The sequence below is a fragment of the Tachyglossus aculeatus genome, chromosome 26 (assembly GCF_015852505.1).
Source record: "Tachyglossus aculeatus isolate mTacAcu1 chromosome 26, mTacAcu1.pri, whole genome shotgun sequence".
Lineage (NCBI taxonomy): Eukaryota > Metazoa > Chordata > Mammalia > Monotremata > Tachyglossidae > Tachyglossus > Tachyglossus aculeatus.
The window spans coordinates 3,902,521-3,923,085 of record NC_052091.1 but is presented as its reverse complement, the minus strand read 5'-3'; the positions used below and the strand labels follow the sequence as shown (position 1 = coordinate 3,923,085).

Sequence of the window (20,565 nt, the reverse complement as noted above, 5' to 3'; positions counted from 1 at the left end):
ATCCTGTGCCCTTGTCCCGTCCAGCGGTGCCCGCCTCCCGTTCTTCCAGGAAAACCCCATCTCTCACCCAAGTCTCCATCACCCCCTCCCCGGGGCCCCTCCCTCCCTCCCTTCCACCCCCCCCCAGCTTCCTCTCTGCACCAGCCTGGGTTCCTCGTCACTCTCGACTCAGCCGGGGAAGCAGGCCTTCTCCGCTCCCGCCGCCCCCGAACCACAGGTAACCCTCGTCCGGCTGGGCCTCCTGGCCTACCCCCCACTGTTGGGCACCCTCTCCAGGTCCCCTCTCTTCAGAGAAGAGGCGAGGGAGGAGCGAGGAGGGCCGTGCCTGGGTTGAAAGGGAGTCTGGCCCCAGGAAAGATGTTGGTCCTCCCCACCTGTGCCCCTGGACCCCAGGAGGGTCTCAGGTTGGCACGATGCCCTTCCTCAGGGCGGGCGGCCCGGGAGGCTCGGGGCCCGGGCGATGTTTCCAGCGCCTGGTGTTTGAGCCGGTGGCTCCGTGGGCAGCCGAGGAGGGGCCGCATCCCCGGGACACGGAGAGGTAAGGCGGGCCCGGGCCGGGTCGGGGCCCACTCTTGAGGCCGGGGAAGGGGGAGAGGGGCAGGAGGCGCACCGGGGCGCGCGTCTTCTCATCTTTGATCTCGGCTGTTTTGACTCTCGACTCTTTGATGGTCGATCTCGACTTCCCTCCCCACCCGAGAGTAGTTCTTCCGACTCTCTCGCCACTCCAGCCCGGCGCCCCAGATCCTCCGGGGGCCAGTTTCAGTCGGGTCCCGGCCTTCGCCTTCCCCTGCCACGCAGCTGGGTCCGGGGAGGAGCGGGAGGGGCCCAGAAGGCGGGTAAGGGGAGGAAGGGGGGCCGCTGGGACGGGCCGGCCCCCATCTCCAGGGTCCCGTGCGTCGCAGGTCGGACATGGCGCTGGCGAACGGGACGGGCGAGGCCCCTCCGGCCCCTCTGGTCCGACTTCAGAGGAGTCGGGGCCTGTGGCAGCTGCCAGATCTGAATCCTCATCAGGCGGCCGAGCTCCTGGCCCCCCAGCCCCCAGGGGTGAGTCTCGGTCCGTGCCCTGCCTGCCCCCCGCCATCGAGGACCCTCCCCTGACTTCCATATTCGTTCACTCAGTTGTATTTATCGAGTGCTTACCATGTGCAGAGCACTGTACTAAGCCCTCGGGAGAGAACACTAGAACAATACACGGGGACATTCCCTGCCCACCTCGAACTCACAGTCTAGAGGGGGGAGACAGACGTCAGTAAATAAACGGCGGCTGTGGACACGGTGCCGTGGGGCTGGGAAAGGGGGTGAATCAAGGGAGCGAGTCAGGACGACGTGGCAGGGAGTGGGAGAAGTGGAAAGAGGGGCTTCGTCTGTGGGATCAATCAATCAATCAATCGTATTTATTGAGCGCTTACTATGTGCAGAGCACTGTACTAAGCGCTTGGGAAGTACAAATTGGCGACACATAGAGACAGTCCCTACCCAACAGTGGGCTCACAGTCTAAAAGAGTGGGCTCACAGTCTAAAAGATGTGATGGGATGTGGGGAGGGACGGCGTTTCAGGACAGAAGCGGGACGTGGGCCAGGGGTTGGCGGAGAGATGGAGGCCCAATGAGAAGGTTAACGCCAGAGGAGCGAAGTTTGTGGGCTGGGTGGTAGAAGGAGAGAAACGAGGGAACTACCAACTTGTACTTCCCAAGCGCTCAGTCCAGCGCTCTGCACACCGTAAGCGCTCAATAAATACGACTGAACGAATGAATGAAGGCGAGGTGAGGCAGGAGGGGGCAAGGGGGTTGAGCGGTCGGCGGCGAGATGACCCTTCTCCCATGTCGTCCTCTCTCCTCGCGCAGAGCTTCGTGGTGACGGGGGCCGCGGAGAGCTGCGCGCTGAGTCTGCGGACGGACACCCTCCCCGAGGCCGTGGGCACCTACCGAGTCCTGGAGACCCCGGCCGGTGAGGGTGGGGGGCCCCCCGCCTCCACACCGGGGTCCCGTCCCCCAGCCCGGCCCTCCCCCTCCACCGCAAGCCAGGACCCGAGTGCCCATCCCCGCTCTGGGGACCGGCCCCACGTCCGGCCAGGGTCCGAAATAGAACTCGGGTGCCCCAGCTCTCAGATGACGGCTTGACCGCAGCCCCCCGACACCCGCCGCCGCCCCTGGGGCCCGCCGCCCAGACCCCTGACCACGGCCCTGGCTCCACAATCTCACTTCCTGCCCCTGTGGACGTGGGGGAGAGGAAGCAGAGGTGGGGCGGGAGGGTCGGGGGAAGCCTCCACCCTACCCCTCCGGCTCTCTGGGGCCTGGGGTCCCAGGGGTGGGGTGAGGGTTAGGGACAGGACACCCGGGTCCCCAGGTCTGCCAAGGGCGAGAGCGGAAGAGGTGAGGGTGACGTCCTCCCCCCCCCCCCGGCTTCTCCAGGTGTGTCCCTGGACACTTCCCAGCTGAGCTTCCCAGATCTGCCCCAGCTCCTGGCCTTCCTGTGCACCAGCAGGTATCGGGGATCGGAAGCGGAATGGTGACGGGCAGATTGGGCCCGGGTCCCTCTGGGCCGGCCTCTGACCCCTTCAATCCTCCAGGGACATCCTGCCCCGGACTCTGCTCGTCCCGCTAGGAACCCCGGAGGCTCCCCAACTGGATCCAGGTGAGGCTCCCTTCCCTGACCCCCGTGGCCGGCCCGGACCCATCCCAGACCCGTCCATCAATCAATCGTATTTATTGAGCGCTTATTGTGTGCAGAGCACTGGACTAAGCGCTTAGTCCTTTGGGACCATCCTGCTCTCCCTGCCCGCTCCTGCCCCCGGATCAGAGAGGGGGGCCTGGGAAGGTCCTAGCCCTGGAGAGCAGGAGGGGCGGGGAGGAAAAGACAGTGGGGACTCGACGGGTCGCCCTGCCTTGCTCCCTTTATTCATCCGATTCCGGCCCATTCACTCGTCGGCTGCGTGACCTTGGGCAGACGGCTTCACTTTTCTGGGCCCTCAGTTCCCTCATCTGTAAAATGGGGATTTTGAGAACGTGAGCCCTGTGTGGGACCAACCCGATGACCTTGCGTCTACCCCAGTGCTTAGAACGGTGCCTGGCACGTAGTAAACGCTTAACAAATACCATTATTATTATTATTATCTCTTATCCCAGCCCCTTAGCGCTTATGTACGTATCTCTAATTTGACCTTGCATCTACCCCAGCGCTTAGAACGGTGCCTGGCACGTAGTAAGCGCTTAACAAATACCATTATTATTATTATTATCTCTTATCCCAGCCCCTTAGCGCTTATGTACGTATCTCTAATTTGACCTTGCGTCTACCCCAGCGCTTAGAACGGTGCCTGGCACCTAGTAAGCGCTTAACAAATACCATTATTACTATTATTATTTCTTATCCCAGCCCCTTAGCGCTTATGTACGTATCTCTAATTTGACCTTGCATCTACCCCAGCGCTTAGAACGGTGCCTGGCACGTAGTAAGCGCTTAACAAATACCATTATTATTATTATTATCTCTTATCCCAGCCCCTTAGCGCTTATGTACGTATCTCTAATTTGACCTTGCGTCTACCCCAGCGCTTAGAACGGTGCCTGGCACCTAGTAAGCGCTTAACAAATACCATTATTACTATTATTATTTCTTATCCCAGCCCCTTAGCGCTTATGTACGTATCTCTAATTTGACCTTGCATCTACCCCAGCGCTTAGAACGGTGCCTGGCACCTAGTAAGCGCTTAACAAATACCATTATTACTATTATTATCTCTTATCCCAGCCCCTTAGCGCTTGTGTACGTATCTCTAATTTATGTATATTAACGCCTGCCTCCCCCTCTGGACCGTAAGCTTGTTGTGGGCAGGGAATGTGTCTGCCTATTTTTGTATTGTCCTCTCCCCGGTGCTTAGTGCTCTGTAATAATAATAATAATGATAATAATGATGGCATTTATTAAGCGCTTACTATGTGCAAAGCACTGTTCTAAGCGCTGGGGAGGTTCCAAGGTGATCAGGTTGTCCCACCTGGGGCTCACAATCTTAATGCCCATTTTCCAGATGAGGGAACTGAGGCCCTGTACAAACTCTGTACAAAGCAAGCGCTCACTAAATAGGACTGAATGAGGCCCGGGCCCTTCCCGCGCCCCACCATTCCCTCCTCCCGCAGGGCTGGGGGATGAGGATGGCCGGCGGGGGTCCGGGCCTCCCCAGGTGGGCACCGTCCGGATCACGTACGCCGGGGGTGCCTTATACGTGGTCAATCCCCTGTTCCGGGAGGAGCGGCCGGGAGCCACGGAGGATGGGCTGCGGACGCCCCCCAGGACCCGTGGCAAGGTCTCAAGTGAGTGGGCAACTCCTCCGCCGAGGGAAGGGGCTGGGAGAGGGGACTCGGGCCTGGACGCCTGGGTCCCTCCAGGGCCGGGAAGGGGTGGGAAGCTGGGAGAAGGGACTCTGGCTGGGGGACTGACACACCCGTGTCCCTCCGGAAAGCTGGGAAAAGTCGGGAGAGGGGACTCAGATGGGACGTACGTGGATTTTCCGCCTTTAGGAGCGGGCGGGGGGGTGCCAGAATTCCCCTGGCATATGGTGGGAGGCTGGATTCATTCATTCAATCGTATTTATTGAGCGCTTACTGTGTGCAGAGCACTGGACTAAGTGCTTGGGAAGTACAAGTTGGCAACATCTGGAGACGGTCCCTACCCTAGAGTGGGCTCACAGTCTAGAAGGGGGAGACAGACAACAAAACAAAACACGTTAGCAAAATGAAATGTGCGGAGGGAGGGCATTCCAGGCCAGGGGGAGGACATGAGACTTCCTGACTCCCAGTTCTGTGTCATCTGCTCTTCATTTTTCATCTTTCTTTACTTGTAACCTGTTTCGACTGCTGGATGATTGGGTTCCTCCGGCTGGGAGTGGGGGGCTGGGACGCCGGGGTCCCTCCAGAGAGTGGTGAGAAGCAGCGTGGCTCAGTGGCAGGAGCCCAGGCTTTGGAGGCTGAGGTCCCGGGTTCAAATCCCCACTCTGCCACTTAACGATAATAATGATGGCATTTATTAAGCGCTTACTACGTGCAGAGCACTGTTCTAAGCCCTGGGGAGGTTACAAGGGGATCAGGTTAGCCCACGGGGGGCTCGCAATCTTCACCCCCATTTTACAGGTGAGGGAGGCCCAGAGAAGTGAAGTGCCTTGCCCGAAGTCACCCAGCTGACAATGGGCAGAGCCGGGATTTGAACCCACGAACTCTGACTCCAAAGCCCGGGCTCTTTCCACTGAGCCACGCTGCTCGTCAGCTGGGGGACTTGGGGCAAATCACTTCACTTCTCTGGGCCTCAGTGGCCTCATCTGTCAAATGGGGATGAAGACTGGGAGCCCCCCGCGGGACAACCTGATCCCCTTGTAACCTCCTCAGCGTGAGCCCGCTGTTGGGTCGGAACCGTCTCTCTATGTTGCCAACTTGTACTCCCCGAGCGCTTAGTCCAGTGCTCTGCACACAGTAAGCGCTCAATAAATACGATCGATTGATTGATCGATTAGAACAGTGCTTTGCACATAGTAAGCGCTTAATAAATGCCATCATCATCATCATTTTGTTCTCCGTCTCCCCCTTTTAGACTGTGAGCCCACTGTTGGGTAGGGACCGTCTCTATATGTTGCCAACTTGGACTTCCCAAGTGCTTAGTCCAGCACACAGTAAGCGCTCAGTAAATACGATTGATGATGATGATGATCATGCCAGGGTCCCTCTGGCCGGGGGTGGGAGACCCTTCTCTCTCTCTCTCTCTCTATCTCTCTGTCTCCATCTCTCCCTCAGCGGCCTTCTCCGTCCCTCCGTCGTCGGCGGCGTCCACCCCGTCCCACAGCCCCCCGCCCACCCCCACGGCCCCTCGGGCCACCCAAAGCCCACACCGGGTCTCCTGGATCGAAGGCTCCGCCTGCCCCACGCCCCCGGAGCCGGACTCCCTGTCTCTGAGCAGCGTGGAGGAGGAGGCCGAGGACGGCGGGGAGACGACCCCGCCGCCGGCGGGCCCGTCCCCGGCCCGGCCCCGCCGGCCCCCGCCGGCCTCCCGCGTCCTCCACCGCCTGTCGGCCGTGGGCAGCGCCCTGAGCGGCCTGGTCTCGGCCGAGCGGCGGGTGGCCCACCGCGTGCTGGAGCTGGCCCAGGAGCCGGACACCTACGTCGGGGGGCTGGTGCGGAGCTTCGTGGGCCACCTGCGGGCGGGGGGCGCGGCCCGGCCCGCCTCCAGCACCGAGCTGCTCCAGGAAATCCGCCAGCTGCTCAGCGGCCTGCGCTCCTACCTGTGCGCCAGCTCCGAGCTGCAGGCCTTCGGGGCCGGGGACGACGGCGGAGACTTCACCCTGGGTACGGCCCCGGGACGCCGGGACGCCGGGACGCCCTCCCCTGCTCCCGGGAGAGGGTGGGTGTCCGGGGAGGGCTGCAGGAGACCGCCCCGCTCACCCCCTCTGACGCGCCGGTGGGGAGCTCCCGGGCCTCGGCCTGGACCCCCGCACGTGCGTTCACACCCACCTTTCTCCAGCCCCCGACCCCACGTGCTTTTTCTTCGGCCCACCCCGCCGCACACAGTTTCGCTTCCCTCCCTCACGTCTGTCCTCGCCGCCCCGGGTCCCCGATCGCCCGTCTCTGCCATGTGCGAGCTCTCTCTTTCCCTCACGCCTCACACGGACACACGCACGCTCATTCCGCTTTCCCACACGTGCAGGCCCGCACGGACTCACTCGCCGTCACGCACGCTCCTCTCTCCTTCATTCATTCTTTTAGACTGTGAGCCCACTGTTGGGTAGGGACCGTCTCTCTATGTTGCCAACTTGGACTTCCCAAGCGCTTAGTACAGTGCTCTGCACACAGTAAGCGCTCGATAAATACGACTGATGATGATGATTCATTCATTCATTCAATCGTATTCACTGAGCGCTTACTGTGTGCAGAGCGCTGGACCGAGCGCTTGGGAAGCCCAAGTTGGCAACATAGAGAGACGGCCCCTACCCGACAGCGGGCTCACAGTCTAGAAGTCAGTCAGTCTCTCCCACTTTTCCCACATTTCCGCCTCCCGCCCGCCTTTGGAGTCAGAGGTCACGGGTTCGAACCCCAGCCCCACCACGCGTCTGCTGTGTGACCTTGGGCAAGTCTCTTAATAATAATAATAATAATGATGGCATTTGTTAAGCGCTTACTATGTGCAGAGCACTGTTCTAAGCGCTGGGGGGGGGGGATACAAGGTGATCAAGTTGTCCCACGTGGGGCTCCCAGTCTTCATCCCCATTTTCCTGATGAGGGAACTGAGGCCCAGAGAAGTGAAGTGACTTGCCCAAGGTCACCCAGCAGACACGTGGCGGAGCCGGGAATCGAACCCACCTATGGCTCCAAAGCCCGGGCTCTTTCTCACTGAGCCACGCTGCTTCTCTTCTAACTTCTTGGAGCCTCCGTTCCCTCATCTGTAAAATGGGGGTGAAGCCTATGAGCCCCACGTGGGATAACCTGAATACCTTGTATCCCCCCCAGCGCTTAGAACAGTGCTTTGCACATAGTAAGCGCTTAACAAATGCCATTATTATTATTATTATTATTTGCAAAAGGGACGGAGGCCGGGGCGGCCCAGGCCACCTGGTTCCCCTCCCTCTTCCCCCTCACCTAGCTGTTCTGCGGTCTCCCCTACCCGGCCCGACAGCAGAGAGGAAGCCGCCTCTGTACTCTGTGGTCAGCGGCCGGCTTTGGGGGGGCGGGGAGGGATGGGGAAGGGGGTCGGGGCATCCGTCCGGCGGTCCCTCGTCCCCCTCCCCGCCCGGGGGGACGGCCGGGAGCGAAACCCGGAGGAAGGAGGCTAGGCCGCGGCCTGGGTGGGCCGTGTTGACCTGACCTTGCGGCCCTCCCGCCGTCCGCAGAGTCGGCGGTGGAGGCCGCCCTGTACAAATGCGTGCTGAAACCCTTGCGGGACGTGGTGTTCGGGCAGCTGCGGGACTACAGGGAGGAAGAGCTGCGACGGCTGGCACGGCAGCAGCAGGCCCTGCGGGCCCGGGGCCCGGGGGCCCTGGGGGTGACGGCCGCCGTGCCCGACGCCCCCGCGCTGGAGCGCATCCAGGCCAAGCTGGGCCAGCTGCACGCCGCCTACGCCCCCCACAAGAAGGTGGCCTTGCTGCTCAAGATCTGCAAGCTCATCTATGAAGCCATGAACCAGGGCGGCGGTGGCGGCGGGCGAGCAGGTGGGCAGCGCGGGCGCAGCGACCCGGGCCGCTCCCCAATTCGGTCCTTTAGCCCGATCGACTGTTAGACTGATAGACTGTGAGCCCGCTGTTGGGTAGGGACCATCTCTATACGTTGCCAACTTGGACTTCCCAAGCGCTTAGTACGGTGCTCTGCACACAGTAAGCGCTCAATAAATACAGTTGATGATGATGTGTGCAGAGCACCGTACTAAGCGCTTGGGAGAAGACAACAGGACTGTTTGTACAGATTTATCACTCTATTTTACTTGTCCATATCTATCCTATTTATTTTATTTTGTTAATATGTTTGGTTTTGTTCTCTGTCTCCCCCTTTTAGACTGTGAGCCCACTGTTGGGTAGGGACCGTCTCTATACGTTGCCAACTTGGACTTCCCAAGCGCTTAGTACGGTGCTCTGCACACAGTAAGCGCTCAATAAATGCGATTGATGATGATGTGTGCAGAGCACCGTACTAAGCGCTTGGGAGAAGACAACAGGACTGTTTGTACATATTTATCACTCTATTTTACTTGTCCATATCTATCCTATTTATTTTATTTTGTTAGTACGTTTGGTTTTGTTCTCTGTCTCCCCCTTTTAGACTGAGAGCCCACTGTTGGGTAGGGACCGTCTCTATACATTGCCAACTTGGACTTCCCAAGCGCTTAGTACGGTGCTCTGCACACAGTAAGCGCTCAATAAATACAATTGATGATGATGTGTGCAGAGCACCTACTAAGCGCTTGGGAGAAGACAACAGGACTGTTTGTACATATTTATTACTCTATTTATTTATTTATTTATTTTACTTGTACGTATCTATCCTATTTATTTTATTTTGTTAGTATGTTTGGTTTTGTTCTCTGTCTCCCCCTTTTAGACTGGGAGCCCACTCACTGTTGGGTAGGGACTGTCTCTAGATGTTGCCAATTTGTACTTCCCAAGCGCTTAGTACAGTGCTCTGCACATAGTAAGCGCTCAATAAATACGATTGATGATGATGATGACAGTGAGCAGACGCGGTCCGCCCACCCGAGTCTCACAATAATAATAATAATGATGGCAAAACTTCTCTGGGCCTTAGTGACCTCATCTGCAAAATGAGGATTAAGACTGTGAGCCTCCTGTGGGACAACCTGATCACCTTGTTTCCTCCCCAGCGCTTAGAACAGTGCTTTGCACATAGTGAGCGTTTAACAAATACCATTATTATTATTATTATTTATTAAGCACTTACTATGTGCAAAGCACTGTTCTAAGCGCTGGGGAGGCTACATGGGTTCAAACCCCGGCTCTGCCAATTGTCAGCTGTGTGACTTTGGGCATGTCACTTAACTTCTCTGGGCCTCAGTACCTCATCTGTAAAATGGGGATTAAGACTGTGAGCCCCATGTGAGACAACCTGATCACCTAGTTTCCTCCCCAGCGCTTAGAACAGTGCTTTGCACATAGTAAGCGTTTAACAAATACCATTATTGTTATTATTATTATTATTTATTAAGTGCTTACTTATGTGCAAAGCACTGTTCTAAGCACTGGGGAGGTTACCTGGGTTCAAACCCTGGCTCTGCCAATTGTCAGCTGTGTGACTTTGGGCAAGTCACTTAACTTCTGTGGGCCTCAGTACCTCATCTGTAAAATGGGGATTAAGACTGTGAGCTCCTCGTGGGCCAACCTGATAACCTTGTAACCTCCCCAGCGCTTAGAACAATAACGATTATAATAAATATAATAATAATATAACAATAATATTAATAATAGTAATGATAGCATTTATTAAGCGCTTACTGTGTGCAAAGCACTGTTCTAAGCGCTGGGGAGGTTACAAGGTGATCAGGTTGTCCCACGGCGGGGGGGGGGGGCTCACAGTCTTCATCCCCATTTGACAGATGAGGGAACTGAGGCGCAGAGAAGTGAAGTGACTTGCCCAAAGTCACACAGCTGACAATTGGCGGAGCCAGGATTTGAACCTGTGACCTATGACTCCAAAGCCCGGCTCTTTCCACTGAGCCACGCTGCTTCTCCGATAATACCATGATGATGATGATAATGATGATGATGATGTGGTTAATATCATCAATCGTATTTATTGAGCGTTTACTGTGTGCAGAGCACTGTACTAAGCGCTTGGGAAATACAAGTTACTATTATTATTATTATTATTATTATTATTATTATGTGGCAGGGCTGGGATTAGAACCCCAATCCTTTGGCTCCCAGGCCTAAAGACTCTTTCCACTAAACCTTCCTGCTTCCAAAGCTCCCCAAATCCTCCCTGCCTCCGTCCCCTCCAGCCCTCAGTCATTCAATCGTATTTTTTGAGCGCTTACTGTGTGCAGAGCGCTGGACGAAGTGCTTGGGAGAGTCCAGTAAAACATTAAAACAGAAACAGCCTGGCCTACTGACAAGGCCACTTAGCTGTGTGACTTTGGGCAAGTCACTTCACTTCTCTGGGCCTCAGTTCCCTCATCTGGAAAATGGGGATCAAGACTGGGAGCCCCCCCGTGGGACAACCTCATCTCCTTGTAACCTCCCCAGCGCTTAGAACGGTGCTTGGCACATAGTAAGCGCTTAATAAATGCCATTAAAAAAGAAAAGGAGCCTGGGCTTGGGAGTCAGAGGACATGGGTTCTAATCCCGGCTCCGCCGCTTGTCTGCTGTGGGACCTTGGGCAAGTCACTTCACTTCTCTGGGCCTCAGTTCCCTCATCTGGAAAATGGGGATTAAGATTGTGAGCCCCACGTGGGACAACCTGATTACCTTGTATCTACCCCAGCCCTTAATAATAATAATAATGGCATTTATTAAGCACTTACTATGTGCCAAGCACTGTTCTAAGCGCTGGGGAGGTTACAAGGTGAGCAGGTTGTCCCACGTCGGGCTCACAGCCTTAATCCCCATTTTACAGATGAGGTCACTGAGGCGCAGAGAATAATAATAATAATAATAGTATTAAGCACTTACTACGTGCAAAGCACTGTTCTAAGTGCTGGGGAGGTTACAAGGTGATCAGCTTGTCCCACGGAGGGCTAACAGCCTTCATCCCCACTTTACAGACGAGGTCACTGAGGCACAAGGAACAATAATAATAATAATAATAATAATAATAATAATAATGGCATTTATTAAGCTCTTACTATGTGCAAAGCACTGTTCTAAGTGCTGGGGGGGGGATACAAGGTGATCAGGATGTCCCATGGGGGGCTCACAGCCTTAATCCCCATTTTACAGATGAGGTCACTGAGGCACAGAGAATAATAATAATAATAATAATAATAATAATAATAATAATAATGGCATTTATTAAGTTCTTACTATGTGCAAAGCACTGTTCTAAGAGCTGGGGAGTTTACAAGGTGATCAGGTTGTCCCACGTCGGGCTCACAGCCTTAATCCCCATTTTTCAGATGAGGTCACTGAGGCGCGGAGAATAATAATAATAATAATAATAATAATAATAATAATAATAATAGTATTTGTTAAGCACTTACTATGTGCAAAGCACTGTTCTAAGCGCTGGGGAGGTTACAAGGTGATCAGCTTGTCCCACGGGGGGCTCACAGCCTTCATCCCCACTTTACAGATGAGGTCACTGAGGCACAAGGAATAATAATAATAATAATAATAATAATAATAATAATAATAATAATAATAATAATAATGGCATTTATTAAGCTCTTACTATGTGCAAAGCACTGTTCTAAGTGCTGGGGGCAGATACAAGGTGATCAGGATGTCCCATGGGGGGCTCACAGCCTTAATCCCCATTTTACAGATGAGGTCACTGAGGCACAGAGAATAATAATAATGGCATTTGTTAAGTGCTTACTATGTGCAAAGCACTGTTCTAAGCGCTGGGGGGGATACAAGCTGATCAGGATGTCCCACTGGGGGCTTGCAGCCTTAATCCCCACTTTCCAGATGAGGTCACTGAGGCCCAGAGAAGAGAAGTACTGTAGTGTACTGTAGTGTAGAAGTGAAGTGCTGTACTAAGCGCTTAGTCCAGTGCTCTGCACACAGTAAGCGCTCAATAAATACGATTGAATGAATGAAGGGGCTTGCCCAAAGTCACCCAGCTGACAAGCGGCGGAGCCGGGATTCGAACCGATGACCTCCGGCTCCAAAGCCCGGCCTCTTTCCACCGAGCCACGCTGCTTAGCAAATAGGATAATGAGAGTAATGATGATAACAGACCTATTCCCTGCCCACGGCGGGCTTGCAATCTAGCGTGTGACCGGGCCACTCTTTCCTCTAGAAGCACCTTGGCTCAGTGGAAACAGCCCGGGCTTTGGAGTCAGAGGTCATGGGTTCGAATCCCGGCTCCGCCACAGGTCTTCTGTGTGACCTTGGGCAAGTCACTTAACTTCTCTGAGCCTCAGTTCCCTCATCTGGAAAATGGGGATTAAGACTGTGAGCTCCACGTGGGACAACTTGATCACCTTGTATTCCCCCCAGCGCTTAGAACAGTGCTTTGCACATAGTAAGCGCCTAACAAATGCCATTATTATTATTATTAATTATTATTATTATTATTTCCCCAGAGCCTTACGGGGCCGACGACTTCCTGCCCGTCCTGACCTACGTGCTGGTCCACAGTGAGACCATCACGGCCACGCAGCTGGACGTGGAGTATATGATGGAGCTGCTGGACCCCAGCCAACTGCAGGGAGAGGGTGAGCTCCCCTGAGGGCCGGGCGACCGTCCCGTCCTCCGGCAATTCGGGCCCGGACTGCAGCAGGAGGGAGGTGGGTTAGACTCGGAAGAGGGAGAAGACTTGGGAACGGTCCGGCTCTAGAGAGGATGGAGGGGGGCGGATGGAGGAAGGAGTTGGGGGGTGTCCCGGGGGTGCCAGCACCCAGTCCACCCCTTTCGGTCCCCCCACCCACCCAAGGTGGCTACTATCTGACCACGTGGTTTGGAGCCCTGTACCACATTTCCCACTTCGAGCCGGCCATGGTCACCCGCCAGATCAGCGTGGAGGCCCAGGACTCCATCAGCCAGTGGCAGCGCCGTCGGACCATCCATCCCGGGGCCGGGACCCGCCGCCGCTCCCAGGTACCGACGATCCGCCGCTGCTCAATCAGTCGACGGTGCTTAGGGAGCGCTTACTGGGGGCAGAGCACTGTACTAAGCGCTTGGGAGAAGACAGTAGAACAGACACATTCCCTGCCCCCAACAAGCACCAATCAATCAGTTGACGGTGTTTAGGGAGCGCTTACTGGGGACAGAGCACTGTACTAAGTGCTTGGGAGAAGGACAGTAGAACAGACACATTCCCTGCCCCCAAAGAGCACCAATCAATCAGTTGACGGTGTTTAGGGAGCACTTACTGGGGGCAGAGCACTGTACTAAGCGGTAGGGAGAGGATAGTAGAACAGACACATTCCCTGTCCCCAAAGAGCACCAATCAATCAGTCGACAGTGTTTAGGGAGCACTTACTAGGGGCAGAGCACTGTACTAAGCATTTGGGAGAAGACAGAAGAACAGATGCATTCCCTGCCCCCAAAGAGCGCCAATCAATCAGTCGACGGTGCTTAGGGAGCGCTTACTGGGGGCAGAACACTGTACTAAGCGCTTGGGAGAGGATAGTAGAACAGACACATTTCCTGCCCTCAACAAGCACCACTCAATAAGTCGACGGTGCTTAGGGAGCGCTTACTGGGGGCAGAGCACTGTACTAAGCGCTTGGGAGAGGATAGTAGAACAGACACATTCCCTGCCCCCAACAAGCACCAATCAATCAGTCGACGGTGCTTAGGGAGCGCTTACTGGGGGCAGAGCACTGTACTAAGCGCTTGGGAGAAGGACAGTAGAACAGACACATTCCCTGCCCTCATTGAGCGCCAATCAATCAGTCGACGGTGTTTAGGGAGCGCTTACTGAGGGCAGAGCACTGTACTAAACGCTTGGGAGAAGGACAGTAGAACAGACATATTCCCTGCACCCAACAAGCACCAATCAATCAGTCGACGGTGCTTAGGGAGCGCTTAAGGGGGGCAGAGCACTATACTAAGCGCTTGGGAGAAGGACAGTAGAACAGACGCATTCCCTACCCCCAAAGAGTGCCAATCAATCAGTTGACGGTGTTTAGGGAGCGCTTACTGGGGGCAGAGTACTGTACTAAGCGTTTGGGAGAAGACAGTAGAACTGATGCATTCCCTGCCCCCAAAGAGCACCAATCAATCAGTTGACAGTGTTTAGGGAGCACTTACAGGGGGCAGAGCACTGTACTAAGCGTTTGGGAGAAGACAGTAGAACAGATGCATTCCCTGCCCCCAAAAAGCACCAATCAATCAGTTGACAGTGTTTAGGGAGCGCTTACTGGGGGCAGAGCACTGTACTAAGCGTTCGGGAGAAGACAGTAGAACTGATGCATTCCCTGCCCCCAAAGAGCACCAATCAATCAGTTGACGGTGTTTAGGGAGCGCTTACTGGGGGCAGAGCACTGTACTAAGCGTTTGGGAGAAGACAGTAGAACAGACGCATTCCCTGCCCCCAACAAGCACCACTCAATCAGTTGACGGTGTTTAGGGGTGGAGTCGGTCCCTACCCAACAACGGGCTCAGAATTTTGTTAGTCGTCCAAAAACACTGCCATCCACCCCTAGCCCAGCCCAATCCTGGATTCTCACCATCCGTGAGAAGCAGGGTGAGTTTGGCTCTTTCCACTAATAATAATAATAATTCATTCATTCATTCAATCGTATTTATTGAGCGCTTACTGTGTGCAGAGCACTGGACTAAGCGCTTGGGAAGTCCAAGTTGGCAACATATAGAGACAGTCCCTACCCAACAGTGGGCTCACAGTCTGGAAGTCTTACCTCCTTCCCTTTCCCACAGCACCTGTATGTACGTATATATGTTTGTACATAGCTATTACTCTATTTATTTATTTATTTTACTTGTACACATCTATTCTATTTATTTTATTTTGTTAGTATGTTTGGTTTTGTTCTCTGTCTCCCCCTTCTAGACTGTGAACCCACTGTTGGGTAGGGACCGTCTCTTTATGTTGCCAACTTGTACTTCCCAAGCACTTAGTCCAGTGCTCTGCACACAGTAAGCGCTCCATAAATACGATTGATTGATTGATGGATAGAAGACATATAATAATGACATTTATTAAGCGCTTACTATGTGCAAAGCACTGTTATTTTGTTAGTATGTTTGGTTTTGTTCTCTGTCTCCCCCTTCTAGACTGTGAGCCCACTGTTGGGTAGGGACTGTCCCTAGATGTTGCCAACTTGGACTTCCCAAGTGCTTAGTCCAGTGCTCTGCACACAGTAAACGCTCAATAAATATGATTGATGATGTTGATGACTGTCTCTATATGTTGCCAACTTGGACTTCCCAAGCGCTTAGTCCAGTGCTCTGCACACAGTAAGCGCTCCATAAATACGATTGATTGATTGATTGATTGATGGAAGACATTTAATGACGGCATTTATGAAGCGCTTACTATGTGCAAAGCACCGTTCTAAGCACTGGGGAGGATACAAGGTGATCAGGTTGTCCCACATCGGGCTCACAGTCTTAATCCCCACTTTACAGACGAGGGAACTGAGGCCCAGAGAAGTGAAGTGACTTGCCCAAAGCCACCCAGCCGACAATGGGTGAACCCACGCCCTCTGACTCTGTCTCCCCCTTTTAAACTGTGAGCCCACTGTTGGGTAGGGACTGTCTCTATATGTTGCCAACTTGGACTTCCCAAGTGCTTAGTCCAGTGCTCTGCACACAGTAAGCGCTCAATAAATACGAATGATGATGATGATGTTGCCAGCTTGGACTTCCCAATCGCTTAGTCCGGTGCTCTGCACACAGTAAGCGCTCAATAAATACGAATGATGATGATGATGTTGCCAACTTGGACTTCCCAAGCGCTTAGTCCAGTGCTCTGCACACAGTAAGCGCTCAATAAATACGAATGATGATGATGATGATGTTGCCAGCTTGGACTTCCCAAGCGCTTAGTCCAGTGCTCTGCACACAGTAAGCGCTCAATAAATACGAATGATGATGATGATGATGTGGCCAACTTGGACTTCCCAAGCGCTTAGTCCAGTGCTCTGCACACAGTAAGCGCTCAATAAATACAATTGATGATGATGATGATGATGATGATGACTCCAAAGCCCGGGCTCTTTTGACTTAGCCATGCTGCTTCTCCACTAGGCCCCGGAGTGATGCCGCCCCTTTGGCTGGTGGTGGGCGCCGCCCGGTCCTGCTGCTTCCTTCCACCTCCAGACCCTCCTCACCTCCTACTCTCCCCCAGCTCCTCCTTGCCCCCCAAAACTCCTGCTCTCCTCCCCCCACAAAAAACTCCTGCTCTCCTCCCCCCCCACCTCCTGCTCTCCCCCCCACCCCACCTCCTGCTCTCCCCCCACCCACCTCCTGCTCTCCCCCCACCCACCTCCTGCTTCCCCCCTCAACTCCTGCTCTCCCCCGCCAGATCCCACTTCCTCCCAGTTCCAGCCCCTCCCCAACTCCTGCTCCTTTCCCCCCAATCATCATCATCATCATCAATCGTATTTATTGAGCGCTTACTGTGTGCAGAGCACTGTACTAAGCACTTGGGAAGTACAAGTTCGACAGACCACGACTCCCCCACTTAAAAGCCTTACTGAAAGCACATCATCATCATCATCATCAATCGTATTTATTGAGCGCTTACTATGTGCAGAGCACTGTACTAAGCGCTTGGGAAGTACAAATTGGCAACATATAGAGACAGTCCCTACCCAGCAGTGGGCTCACAGTCTAAAAGGGGGAGACAGAGAACAAAACCAAACATACTAACAAAATAAAATAAATAGAATAGATATCTCACCCATAGCCCTTCCCTGACTAAGCCCCCCCTTTTCCTCTTCTCCCGTTCCCTTCTGCATCACCCTGACTTGCTCCCTTTACACTCCCCAGCCCCCCAGCACTTCCGTCCGTATCTGTCATTTATTTATTTATATTAATGTCCGTCTCCCCCTCTAGACTGTGAGCGCTTTGTGGGCAGGGAATGAGTCTGTCAGACTGCCCTCTCCCAAGCGCTTAGTCCAGTATTCGGCATCCAGTGGGCACTCAATACACAGTGACTGTCTCTGGCACTTACTCACCGGCCGGGCTGTATCTCCGGAGGTGGCGGGCCTGGGCACCCTCAGGCATGATGGGGTGATCTCCAACCGTGGACCTGGAGCTGGGGGACAGAGGCCTTTCCCCCCAAATCCTCCTTTCCCCCATCCTCCTTTCCCCCCATCCTCCTTTCCCCCCATCCTCCTTCCCCCCCATCTTCCTTTGGGGGACAGAGGCCTTTCCCCCCCAATCCTCCTTTCCCCCATCCTCCTTTCCCCCCATCCTCCTTTCCCCCCACCCTCCTTTCCCCCATCCTCCTTCCCCCATCTTCCTTTCCCCCATCTTCCTTTCCCCCCATCCTCCTTCCCCCCATCTTCCTTTCCCCCATCTTCCTTTCCCCCCATCTTCCTTTCCCCCCATCCTCCTTTCCCCCATCCTCCTTTCCCCCATCCTCCTTTCCCCCATCCTCCTTTCCCCCATCCTCCTTTCCCCCCATCCTCCTTTCCCCCATCCTCCTTTCCCCCCATCCTCCTTTCCCCATCCTCCTTTCCCCCATCCTCCTTCCCCCATCTTCCTTTCCCCCATCATCCTTTCCCCCATCCTCCTTTCCCCCATCCTCCTTTCCCCATCCTCCTTTCCCCCATCCTCCTTTCCCCCATCCTCCTTTCCCCCATCCTCCTTCCCCCATCTTCCTTTCCCCCATCCTCCTTTCCCCATCCTCCTTTCCCCATCCTCCTTTCCCCATCTTCCTTTCCCCCATCCTCCTTTCCCCCATCCTCCTTTCCCCCCATCCTCCTTTCCCCCCATCCTCCTTTCCCCCATCCTCCTTTCCCCCATCTTCCTTTCCCCCCATCTTCCTTTCCCCCATCCTCCTTTCCCCCATCCTCCTTTCCCCATCCTCCTTTCCCCCATCCTCCTTTCCCCCATCCTCCTTTCCCCCATCCTCCTTTCCCCCATCCTCCTTTCCCCCCATCCTCCTTCCCCCATCCTCCTTTCCCCCCCATCCTCCTTTCCCCCCCCATCTTCCTTTCCCCCCATCCTCCTTTCCCCCCTTCCTTCTTTCCCCCATCCTCCTTTCGCCCCCATCCTCCTTTCCCCCCCGATCCTCCTTTCCCCCCCCGATCCTCCTTCCCCACCAAACTTGTACTTCCCAAGGGCTTAGTCCAGTGCTCTGCACACAGTAAGCGCTCAATAAATACGATTGATTGATTGATTGATTGATTGATTGATTTCCCGCCTCTCGCTCTTCCCTCCCCTTCCAGGACATCCTGTACATCTCCTTCCAAGAGCCTTTCAACCAGCAGAGAGCCTTCCACGTGCCGCTGCCCCAGACGGCCGAGGCCGTGCAGGCCGCCTGCGCCCAGCGCTTCGGGGCGTCGGACCCCGCGGCCTACGGGCTGTACGCCGCCTGGGAGGAGGGCAGCCGGCTGCTGGAGGAGGCCGCCCGGCCCCAGCAGGTCAAAGCCGAGCTGCTCCAGGCGGCCGTCCGCTCCCTCTGCTTCGTCTATCGGCGGCGGGGGACGGAGGACCCCTCCCTCTGAACCCCCACCCCGTCCTCACACGAGGCCCGAGGAACACGCCGCCGGGATCATCCGCACTGGAAGACCCCCTTTCAATCAATCAATCATCATCATCAGTCGTATTTATTGAGCGCTTACTGTGTGCGGAGCACCGGACTAAGCGCTTGGGAAGTAAGCACTCTCCCCCTTTTAGACTGTGAGCCCACTGTTGGGGAGGGACCGTCTCTATGTGTTGCCAATTGGGACTTCCCAAGCGCTTAGTCCGGTGCTCTGCACATAGTGAGCGCCCAATAAATACGATTGATGATGATGATGATGATGAAGTACAGGTTGGCAACATGTGGAGACAGTCCCGTCCCACCGTCCCGTCCCGTCAGCGGCCCTCGGGGCGTCGGGAGTGAAGGGACCAGCGGGATTTTTCTGGGCAGGAATCAGACTCTTCAGTGGTCAGTGGCCCCAGATTGAGGGGAGGGAGTGAGGGGGTCCCCACCCCCATCCACACTAATATTTTCCTATTTTCATTCATTCATTCATTCATTCATTCATTCATTCAATCGTATTTATTGAGCGCTTACTGTGTGCAGAGCACTGGACTTAGTCCAGTGCTCTGCACACAGTAAGCGCTCAATAAATATGATTGATTGATTGATTGGGAAGTCCAAGTTGGCAACATCTAGAGACGGTCCCTACCTCATCACCTTGTAACTTCCCCAGCGCTTAGAACAGTGCTTTGCACATAGTAAGCGCTTAATAAATGCTATCATTATTATTATTATTATTACCCAACAGCGGGCTCGCAGTCTAGAAGGGGGAGACGGACAACAAGACCAAACAGATTAACACAATAAAATAAAATAATTTATTTATACACTGACGGTGAACTGAGGGTCGCTGGTTGTCCCTTGAAGGCTGTCACTTGGTCCCTCTCGTGGCCCTGTGGAAAGAGCCTGGGCTTTGGAGTCAGAGGTCATGGGTTCGAATCCCGGCTCTGCCAACTGTCGGCTGTGTGACTTTAGGCAAGTCACTTCACTTCCCTGTGCCTCAGTGACCTCATCTGTAAAATGGGGATGAAGACTGGGAGCCCCACGTGGGACACCCTGATCACCTTGTAAACTCCCCAGTGTTTAGAACAGGGCTTTGCACATAGTAATTAGGGAAGCAGTGTGGCTCAGCGTAAAAGACCCCGGGCTTTGGAGTCAGAGGTCATGGGTTCGAATCCCGGCTCTGACAGTTGTCGGCTGGGTGATTTTGGGCAAGTCACTTCACTTCCCTGGGCCTCAGTGACCTCATCTGTAAAATGGGGATGAAGACTGGGAGCCCCACGTGGGACAACCTGATCACCTTGTAAACTCCCCAGTGCTTAGAACAGTGCTTGGCACATAGTAATTAGAGAAGCAGCGTGGCTCAGCGTAAAAGAGCCCGGGCTTTGGAGTCAGAGGTCATGGGTTCGAATCCTGGCTCTGACAGTTGTCGGCTGGGTGACTTTGGGCAAGTCACTTCACTTCTCTGGGCCTCAGTGACCTCATCTATAAAATGGGGATGAAGACTGTGAGCCCCCGTGGGACAACCTAATCACCTTGTAACCTCCCCAGCGCTTAGAACAGTGCTTTGCACATAGTAAGCGCTTAATAAATGCCATCATTATTATTATTATTATTGAAGTAGGCCCCGGAGGAGAGGCAGGGCAGGGGTCCCCTCCCCTACGTCCCCAACTCTCCCCACTCCCGCCCCATCCCATGCCACCCTTGATCTCCGAACACGACCTCCGGCCCAAACTCCTGCCTCCGTCTGTGTGTC

At 54.6% G+C, this 20,565-nt stretch overlaps 1 protein-coding gene across 1 annotated transcript; it reads left to right on the top strand.

The window, feature by feature from the left end:
- Positions 1 to 1,820: 1,820 nt before the first annotated feature.
- On the top strand, positions 1,821 to 18,789 carry RINL (Ras and Rab interactor like). Its single transcript, XM_038767668.1, has 9 exons — positions 1,821 to 1,947; positions 2,412 to 2,484; positions 2,570 to 2,634; positions 4,137 to 4,310; positions 5,781 to 6,329; positions 7,868 to 8,173; positions 12,730 to 12,861; positions 13,080 to 13,243; positions 18,511 to 18,789. The coding sequence occupies exons 1-9, from the start codon at positions 1,821 to 1,823 to the stop codon at positions 18,787 to 18,789; spliced, it is 1,869 nt and encodes a 622-aa protein (XP_038623596.1).
- Positions 18,790 to 20,565: the final 1,776 nt, after the last annotated feature.

Coding starts and splice junctions, on each gene's coding strand:
- RINL (XM_038767668.1), top strand. CDS start 1,821: ATGTCGTCCTCTCTCCTCGCGCAGAGCTTCGTGGTGACGGGGGCCGCG. Junction 6,330..7,867: donor CGGCGGAGACTTCACCCTGG/GTACGGCCCCGG, acceptor CGCCGTCCGCAG/AGTCGGCGGTGGAGGCCGCC. Junction 8,174..12,729: donor GAACCAGGGCGGCGGTGGCG/GCGGGCGAGCAG, acceptor TTATTTCCCCAG/AGCCTTACGGGGCCGACGAC.